Raw genomic sequence first — 10188 nt, forward strand, 5'->3', positions numbered from 1 at the left:
TATTTGTGGGCCATCAGATATTTATAGATAGAGTTTCTATTGTGGTAGCTATTCATTCAGTACCTTTGAATGTATAAACATTATTGTATGCCGTGTTGCAAATACAGTGATCACAACTCGTCCTCATCAATGGAAGTTTCATTATTTAGATTTCTTCTTGCATTTTTGCCTCAATTAATTATTAAGGACATTTACAATAAATAGATCTCACTTGATTTACTTAAGTAAATACATTCAAAATACCAATTTAAAACAAATGCACTTTTTGTCTTGTCTAGATGTGTCTTTGGTTTCCTGTCTGTCTGTTCCCTCCTACCTGTTCCCTCCTACCTGATTACCTGATTGTGTTCACCTTGTGCCCCTGTGTTTTCTCCTCCCTCCTCACCTGTGTCTTGTTTGTGTCATTAGTCCTGTGTGCATTTAGGTTCTGCGTTTTCTGTTAGTCTTTGTGAGATCCTTGTTTGTTTTTGACTGTGTTCACGGGGAAGGGCTCAGTATTTTTCTTGTAGCCTTTAAATAAAGGTATTTCTTGTTAAATCTGCGTTTGGGTCCTGCCTGCTTCGCTCAACCCTGACAGAAGGATCTCACCAAAAATGGACCCAGCAGACAGCCTGTCTGGTGACGTACAATTTAATGTGCCTAAAAAATTACTGTCGATATGCCTCCAGTAGAGAAGAGAGGCAGTCTATTATCTCTACGGCACGCCAGGAAGTAACCTCAAGGCCCTGGTTAAGGGAGTTACTACCCGAGTGGGTGGAGGACTTTTTCGGTAGCTTTGAGGTCAAACCTGTTTCCCAGCCTGCTAGCCCCTGGCATGCTAGCCCCCTGCCTGCCACAGTTCCCAACAAGGCTCCTTTCAAGGACCCTTTCGCTGGGTCTCGTCTGGCCTTTGGAGGACCTCTGAGCCTCCACAAGGCTTCAAGGCAGCATGGAAGGAAACGCAAGGCCAGGATTCAAGCCCGTGCCCCAGCAGCCATGGTCCCGGCCCCAGCAGTCATGGTCCCAGCCCCAGAAGCCATGGTTCCGGCCCCAGCAGCAATGGTCCCGGCCCCAGCAGCCATGGTCCCTCCTCTAGTCCCTGCTCAAGTCCCTGCTCAAGTCCCTACTCAAGTCCCTTCTCAAGTCCCTTCTCTAGTCCCTTCTCTAGTCCATTCTCTAGTCCCTTCCCAAGTCCCTTCCCAAGTCCCTTCTCTAGTCCATTCTCGAGTCTCTTCCCAAGTCCCTTCCCAAGTCCCCTCTCTAGACCCATCTCAAGTCCCCTCTCTAGTCCCTCCTCTAGTCCCTCCTCTAGTCCCTACTCTAATCCCTTTCCAAGTCCCTTTCCAAATCCTTTCTCATTTCCCTTCTCTAGTCCCAGCATGTCCTGTCTCGTTGGGGGTTCCGCCGACTGCTGTTTTGTCGGGGGTCCTGCCAGCCCCATGTCCTGGTCCGTTGGGAGTTCCACTGGGGGTCCTGCCAACTTTGTCTCCTGTTCCGTTGGGGGTCCCGCCGTCACCTGTATCGCCGGGGGTCCTGCCAACTCCTTGTCCTGTTTCGTTGGGGGTTCCGCTGAGGGTCCTACCAACTCCGTGTCCTGTCCTGTTGGGGGTCCAGCCGACACCTGTTTCGTCGGGGGTCCTGCCAACCCCATGTCCTGGTCCGTTGGGGGTCCTGCCAACTCTGTGTCCTGTTCCGTTGGGGGTCCCGCCGTCACCTGTCTCGCCGGGGGTCCTGCCAACTCCTTGTCCTGTTTCGTTGGGGGTTCCGCTGGGAGTCCTGCCAACTCCGTGCCCGACCTGTTGGGGGTCCCGCCAACACCTGTTCCGTCGGAGGTCCAGCCAGCTCCGAATCCTTTTCAGTCACAGGTCCCGCTGCCACCAGATCCTAACCCGCCGGGGGTCACGCCTACACCATGTCCAGTTCTGTTGGGGGTCCTGCTGACGCCTCTTCCGCCGACACCTTGTCCTGTTCCGACGGCGGTCCCGTCGACACCAGCCCTTGTTCCGTCTGGGGTCCAGTCGACACCAGCCCTTGGGTTCCGTCTGCACCTGTCCCGACGGCTCCGTTTCCTGTCCGGCCCGACACCGGTTCCTGTACCACCGGGGGTTCCGCCATTTCCAGCTCCCAGTGCTCCCGATCCCTGTGCTCCTGCTCCGGCGATCCAGCTGACCCCGGAGGGGCCCCATCGCGGCCTACGCCGTCTCCCTGCCCGTCCTCCGGAGCTGTCCCGGCACTGCCTTCCTGCCCGTCCTCTCGAGCTGTCCCGTCGCCGCCTTCTTGCCCGTCCTTGAGCCCGGCCCCCTGAGTTCCCCAGCCGCCGCCTTCACCCTCGAGCCCGGCCCCCTGAGTTCCTCAGCCGTGGCCTTTGCTCTCGAGCCCGGCCCCCTGAGTTCCCCAGCCGTGGCCTTCGCCCTCGAGCCCGGCCCCCTGACTTTCCCAGCCGATGCCTTCGCCCTCGAGCCCGGCCCCCTGACTTTCCTAGCCGCTGCCTTCTCCCTCGACTCCGCCCCCCTAATTTACCCCGACGAGGCCTTCCCCCCTGTCTTCGGCCCTCTGAGTTTCCCCGCCGCAGACTTCCCTGCTATGTTGCTGTTCCCAAAGGCCGTCCGCACGAGTCCCCCTTCTCTGCCTCTACCTTGCCCCCGGGCCATCCGCCTGAGTCCCCCTTCTCGGCCTCTGCTTTGCCCCCGGGCCGTCCGTCCGAATCCCCCTTCTCGGCCTCTGCTTTGCCCCCGGGCCGTCTGCCCGAGTCCCCCTTCTCGGCTTCTGCTTTGCCCCGAGTCCCTCCTCCGGTCCCCCTCCACCCACCCTGCTGGATGTTTTGGACTTTTTGTTTTTAGGGACGTCTGGGATCCGTCCCTTGAGGGGGGGGGGGGGTAATGAAACGATCTGTGTGTTGCGTTTTCTCTTGTCTAGATCTGTCTTTGGTTTCCTGTCTGTGTGTTCCCTCCTACCTGATTACCTGATTGTGTTCACCTTGTGCCCCTGTGTTTTCTCCTTCCTCCTCACCTGTGTCTTGTTTGTTTCATTAGCCCTGTGTGCATTTAGGTTCTGCGTTTTCTGTTAGTCTTTGTGAGATCCTTGTTTGTTTTTGACTGTGTTCACGGGGAAGAGCTCTGTATTTTTCTTGTAGCCTTTAAATAAAGGTATTTCCTGTTAAATCTGCGTTTGGGTCCTGCCTGCTTCGCTCAACCCTGACACCTATTGTGCTTTTTGGGGTATTCACTTTCCTGTAGTGTGTATTATTGGTTTTGAAAATTCTAAAACTCCAAATTTCTCTCCAAAGGGAGTTTCTCTCTCACACACTCTTCCCCTCCATGAATTACATTTAACAGACTGTCCTTGTTTGTTGTGCTTTTCTTTCTGTTATTTAGTTTTTGTTTGTTTTCTGTTTTGTTTTTTTGGAATGTCTGTATGACGTTGCATGATAAGGCCCCTTCAAATAGTGAATCCATTCAAATGATTTCAACTTTGGTTCCCCCTCACCACACACATTTGCACCATTAACCAAAACCAAACTGTCTAGCGAGAAATTAACTTTAAGTTAACAAAGAATACAACAAATTAAGTTATGATGGATTTATTATGTTGCTGCATGGCACCAAAAATATTCCATGCAATAAAAACTGTACAACAACAGGGGAATGTTTAAAAAAAAAAAGTAATGACAGTCAGTGGGTCAAATATGACTTTTCAATAAATTGAGAACATATTTTCCGGAACTGTTTGCAGACTGCTTTAGCCTGGAATAATGTAATTAAGTATTTGTTACATTTTATTTTGTTTTGTCACACGTTTTACTTCTCAAAAAGAAAGACCTTACTTGTAATCCAAAAATTGACATGCAAGAGCCCAAACTAAAATAATTAAACATGAAATGTATAATTTACAATGCACTTCTTTTATTTTTCTGACACTAAGCTACATTTATATTGCTATATATTTATATATAAAAAATGTTTTGTTTATATTTTTTGTTTTTGCCAACTCTGCTCTGTAGTCTGAGTCCTGAGAAGGAATTATTTAGTGTTCTTTCAATGAAATGTGAATTATATACGAATATGTCTGATAATTATTTGGGCCAGGGGAATATTTGAGTGGTTTTGGTGTAACAGATGTTGTCCCAGTTTACAAGCTAATTTACAGATAATTAAAAGTTATTGGTTTTCAAACGATAGCCAATGGATTCAGATATCGCTTTCTGATAATGTTTTCTGCCTCTTTCGTACGGTGGCTGTCACATGCAAACATGCTACAGCGGCCCAAAACACTTCCATTAGGAGAAATGCTTTGCACTATCGAAAACGATGCAAATAAAAAAAAACGAATATGCCAAAACACATGCAAATGAAGAAACATCTTCACAAACTTGACAACTCAGAAAACATTCACCAACTAGATAAAACACACGCAGGGTTTACTCAAAGCACTGCATGGACAGTTGTTGTAACGCATTAATTATTGAGTGTTCTTGTTTTTTTAATGTGTTATTTTAGACCTCGGGACTGTGGGAAACACTATTTCGATCTTTCTGTGTGTACAAACATATGTTGAGATTGACAATAAAGTAGACTGACTTTGACTTTGATTTGCCTGTCGGCCACGTTTGCTCTCCAAAGGGACTGTTTACCTGCATGAAACCAAACCCTTCAAGAATGTGAATAATCAGTACTACTCGGACTACAACCGTAAACCTAAATCTTCTCCTAATCCAACAGGATTTGTTTATTGTAAAATGAGGGGAAATACAAACACACACGTACAGCCATCCCAACTGCAAACATATTAAGTCCCAAATGAATCCAAAACACAGAATCAGAACATATCATTTTAATCTTACATTTACACCTTCATACAATAATTTACAGCAGTTGCTCAGATCACACGCTGAGTAGCAAACAGCCTAACCAGTGTTGAGATAATAAAAGCCCTTTCATTAATTTATTGTGGTTTGTGTTAACACCAGTAAGCTGTATTGCATTGACTCCCACTGCTGTCATAAAGATAATGCAAAGATTTCAGGTGTTTACTTTGACAATGTTAGGTTAAATGAGACCTTTTAAGGTTAGGCTCTTGGTTTTTGTGTTTTCACTGTTTGCATATTTGTGTCATTTTATCACGGCAGCGACAGGTGAAGATCACAGGAAGGCTAGAGGGTTTTCTGACATGAACAAGAACGATTTTCGCTCATAAGAAAACATGATAAGCCATATGTGGTACACAACAGTAGTTAGAAACCGAAGACATGGAGTAAAGTTACTCTCAGAACCAGAATCATGCAGGAAAGGTCCATCAGTGGAGCATTTTTCACAACCAATCAAGCAGGGATCAAACAAGTCAGAGGAAATTACATTGTCATAGCAGATGCTGAATACATACCATTACATAGAAAAATGCTTTATAAATAGAACATCAGCACAGTGGGGTCATTGGGAGGTTTGATCCCCCTGGCAGCAGCTGGTGTGACCGTTGCACCGGAAAAGTCCTACTGTTAAACTCTGAACCGTGACCCTACTCTGACCCCTGCCCTAAAGCCATGCTTTATTTATAAATCCTCACTACAGAAGCTGCTTGTAAGGTCTCAATGATATACAACAAGTCAATTAGAACTGGACAACCTTCACCTGCTGAGGATCAGGTGATTCACATCAACTTCTAACAGGAACTTGCTTCTGAGGTCAAAAATGTACGTTCAATTTTTTCAAAGTGATGACCCTTGTTATAATACACATTTATAACACCACATAAATGATCCCAAATGTCTAGATCAAAATACTCTGTTAAACTGAATACACATTAAGTTAAACTTTGTATCTTGAATCTTGAATCTTTTTTTGTTTGGATGCCCCTAAGGCAGAAAATGCTGTTTTCAATTTAAAGGGAATACTTTGTGTTTCAGACCAGCAAGAAAATACATAAACAAAAATCATCTTGAACTTTGACAACCCGTGATTGACATTTTTCACTTTTTCCAACATTTGATACATTTATTATTAAAGAAAATAATCAGCAGATGAATCCATAAGGAAAATAATGGTTAGTTGCAACTCGATTTAACAGGATCAAGCTGACTGGGAAACTGTGACAGACTTAAACATACAAACTGTTATCAGTCTCTCGGAAATGTCTGGTTAAGCAATGTGAACCTTCCCTGTTAAATACACTAATAAATAAAGTACACAGTACATTACAACAACAGTGTTGTAAACTGTGGTTTGGTTTTCGGTTCAGTTTTACAATTTACCAATCATTTTTCAAGCTGTTTTAAGGGGAAATGTACATTTCTATGGCATATTATTTGTAATGATAGATTCTGATTAACTGTTGTAAGATGCCTTTAGAAAAAGTGTTTTTCTAATGGATATTAGGAGCCCATACCTTAAAAACAGCCACAGATAAATACACTATTTGGTTCGGGCCGTGCATTTAGCCATATAGTGTTTTCCTGAACAATTTTCCAAAAGATTCTCTTTACTCTTCTTTTTCCACAACTATGTTTTAATCAAGAGCAAGACGCTATCAGAAAAACATTTGTGACTTTAAATTTATAAAACATTTTCCTGCAGTATGTAAAAAACAGGTTCAGTCTCTGGGGACATCTTGGCTGCGAGAAATAAATTATCTTAAAAAACATCCACATTTATAACCCCGGAGGTCCTCTTTACAATTAACCACTGTTTAAATATTGAAACTACGAAGTATATTTACACCAAGCCACAAGCGGTCACTGGCTCTTAGAAAAAGTGCTCTGACCCTCTTGCCCTCCGTGGTTGAGCTTGTGATTAAACTTGTGTTTCACTTTACATTCATCTGAACAGCCATCCACTGCTGGAGGGCAGATAATAAAGTTTACAGATAACAATGAAGTCAGTCTTTGCATGGAGGCCATGTGGATCCCCGCAGATAGCTGATTGATCATCAACAGTCGACGAGGCAGGAGGAGATTATCTTAAGACTCTACGTGGCTTGTGATTTAAGAGTCATGTTCTGTTTCAGCGGAGGTCCAAGGCAAACATCCCGGAGGCTTAACAAAGTAGGGCCGATAAACCTGAAGAGGAAACGCAAACAGAGAATAAAACTCTCCTAATAAATTAATGTATTGTCATGTTGAAGAAGACACGCCACTGTCTGCCAGCAGGGAAACCAGCAGCCACCATAAGAAAGCAAAGCTAATTCTTGAATCAACAATTTCATGTGAAACCCGAGACTGTGTAAACATACTTGAAGCTTCTCACAAACAACCAGGTTCAAAGAGAGAAAACCTTTTGATTAACATTTGAAATAAATCTTTTGTCTTCTCATTGAGAAATACTCTTGAAGTCCATCCGATTCACACACACGCTGATTATCAGATGAAAGATGTTTCATACACTCATTAACTCATTAGCATCTGGTGTTCCCTAAGGAAAACAGATCAGTGTCCTAAAATGTGTTTGCATTGCCTAATCTACCCTGAACGAACCAAGACAATTGTATTTTCTAGTCAGGTTCGGAGAGATTTTTTTGCATTTCAGCGGATCACACAACACAAGTCAGGCTGTGCTTTCCTTTTTTTGCATCTGAGAGTTGTTAGTGCAGGCAGGAGTGCTTATTAAATCATCTGAAGTGAAACACATGAATCTTATTCCTACTGTCCCCTTCCTCCATCGACATCAAACTTCTTTACTCCCTGTTGTCAGGTTGTGATCTTTGCAGCCGTGAAAGAGCAGCATCACAGTGAAGAGCATTCGTGAAAGCTTCCCAGCCTCCACAAAATCAGCCATGGAGACAACCAACAGGCATCTGCACAGGCACCTCTCCGTGCTCCATGCAGGGGGTCCCCAGCACATTTCACTGCGGGTCCACCTGTGTCATGCTACGCAGCTGAACAAAGCACACACAGAGGTTGATGCCCCCAAAGTGAACAATCCAAAACCAGAGGTGTCAGGGCTCACACTTGGCATTGGGTGTTTGCCCGGGGACCAATAGGAACTGGCGCTTTTTTGGCCTCCATGCAGCCGAGACAGGAGGGGAACAACGGGCTAAAGAGGCGGCCCAGACCTTTGCGGAAGACGCTGTTTGAGAGGCTGTAGATGAGACAGTTACAGAAGCTGTTGCTTATTGCCAACCATGTTGTAAGGAAGGATGCCACCTTATGGTGATACAGCCCAGCACTCTCCAAGAGGAAGTAAAGGATGTACGGCATCCACAGCACGTAGAAGACGCTGGTGATGCGGAACAGCACCATGGCGTAGCGTTTGTCCGGGCACCCTTCACACCGCTCCCCCCGCTCGCCTTTATCGCCCTCCGCCTGCGAGCTGAAGCGGGCATGCCGTTGGGTGATCTCTCTTGTGTGCTGCCTGCAGATCCGGAATATACTCCCGTAGGTGAAGCACACGGTGAGCGCTGCTGGTGCGTAGAGCAGCGCCGCGATGAAGGTGCTGAACCCTGGGTTGGTCTTCCAAGAGTCTGCGCACCACTGAAATATGTCCCCATGGTATCCTGGCTTCCCCCAGCCAAAGAAGGATGGCAAGAAGATCAGAGCAGAGTAAACCCAGATCAGGACGATGCACACTCTCAGTCGGCATGGCGTCACCAGCGTTGCGTAGGACAGTGGACGGGTGATGGCGATGTAGCGGTCCACGCTGATGCATGCAAGCGAGGCCATGGAGACGCTCTTCAGCACAGAAACCATGTAGCCAAAGGCCTTGCAGGTGAGCTCCTCATTCAGGCCTCGGAGGTAGTGGAGGAGGGACAGCGAGGGCACCAGGCAGCTGACCCCCACCAGCAGGTCGGCGTACGCCATGGTCTGGATGAAGTGGCTGGTGGTGTGGTGGTGCAGCAATGGGGCGCAGTGGAAGACGAAGATCACCACCATGTTGCCAGCAATGATGAGCACAGTGAGGAAAAGGATGATGACCACCTCCAGCACGCAGGTATCCAGGCTGCGGGAGTAACCCACGGAGCCCAGCAGGCAGAACGGGGGAGAACCACTTTGGTTCGCATCAGAAGAAGAGTTCATGTTTGGACTGGAGCGGGCAGGGAGTAGAAGGGGGGCGGTTTCAGCTCAACGTAGCCATTGACCTGTCCATAAAGTCTCTTTTCCAATCCTGAAGTTGTTCATCCGGTGCTCTTGTTATCCCTAAATCAGCATCTTTCTTCCCTTAGTGGGCAGGGAGCCCGTCCTTAAAGTAACAGTAATCCATTGTGTATGAAAAATGCAAACAGGCTCCACTGCTTCTGCTTTAGGTTGTGATATATGTGTGTAACCTCGAGAAGCAAACAAAAACCCCAACGTAGAACAATAGTCTGATGCTGCAGTGCTAACCATCCTCGCCTCGCAGCTGTTTATCATAGCGCCCCCCCCCATCCCACCACCCCTAGATTGCAAATCCTGAGGTAAGCATTCTGCATTGGCACACTGCCTCCGGAAAAATACAGGGATCCACTTCCTCTCTTGCAAAGGAAAAAGGGAGGGAAAAATAATGCCGATATTCCAGGCAGCTGTGATGTTGTAACTCCTTCACGTTGACAGTGACGACTGTCTCAGCAAACAAAAGCAAGAGAGTCCAAAGAAGCAGTGTCAGACCTGGAAGTGGCAGCCTTTTCTGTGGACCTCAGGGAACGAACACACACTCAGAGCGCTGCCAGCAGGAAGAGTGCAGGCAGGCGAACATCCAGAAGTGATGGATAATGTCACCGGGATCTCTCCTCTGTGAGGCTGGTAGTGAGGCTCAGAGGCAGCTGGCTGACTTCTAGTGTATGTTTGTGTGTATAGCATAAATGTGTGTGTGTATAAGAGAGAGAGATAGATCAGGGAGGCAGGCAGTAAACGGCTTCTCCTCTCTGCTGTAGTAGCAGTAGTGATGATGCAGCGCTGCCACTGTTGCTTCCCCCCACTGCTCGCTCACTCACTCTCACAATCTCGCACACACGCACACGCACACGCACACACACACACACACACTGGTGTTCCCTCCCTTCTTCTCAAACACACATATTTTTCCACCCTTCCCTTTCTGTTCTATCCCCCTTTTCCTCCCTTTCTCCCTTTTTTTCTTTGACACTCCTTCTCTTCCTCACCCCTCCACACTGTTGATATATTTCCACTGTACAAACACCATTCATTAATGAAAGCCCATCTGGGTGAAGTCAATATCCCAGTAGGGATGGCATTTTTTAATTTGCTGATGGTTACATAATACCGTTTTACCAGCGTTTAAAATGTAT

The 10188-nt window shown here is 46.7% G+C and overlaps 1 protein-coding gene across 1 annotated transcript; it reads right to left on the reverse strand.

Moving 5' to 3' along the window:
• Positions 1-4794: 4794 nt before the first annotated feature.
• Positions 4795-9792, reverse strand: LOC117555393 (probable G-protein coupled receptor 21). Its single transcript, XM_034230298.1, has one exon. The coding sequence runs from the start codon at positions 8978-8980 to the stop codon at positions 7910-7912; it is 1071 nt and encodes a 356-aa protein (XP_034086189.1). The 5' UTR covers positions 8981-9792; the 3' UTR covers positions 4795-7909.
• Between the last annotated feature and the right edge of the window lie 396 nt (positions 9793-10188).

The sequence above is a fragment of the Gymnodraco acuticeps genome, unplaced genomic scaffold, assembly GCF_902827175.1.
Source record: "Gymnodraco acuticeps unplaced genomic scaffold, fGymAcu1.1, whole genome shotgun sequence".
Lineage (NCBI taxonomy): Eukaryota > Metazoa > Chordata > Actinopteri > Perciformes > Bathydraconidae > Gymnodraco > Gymnodraco acuticeps.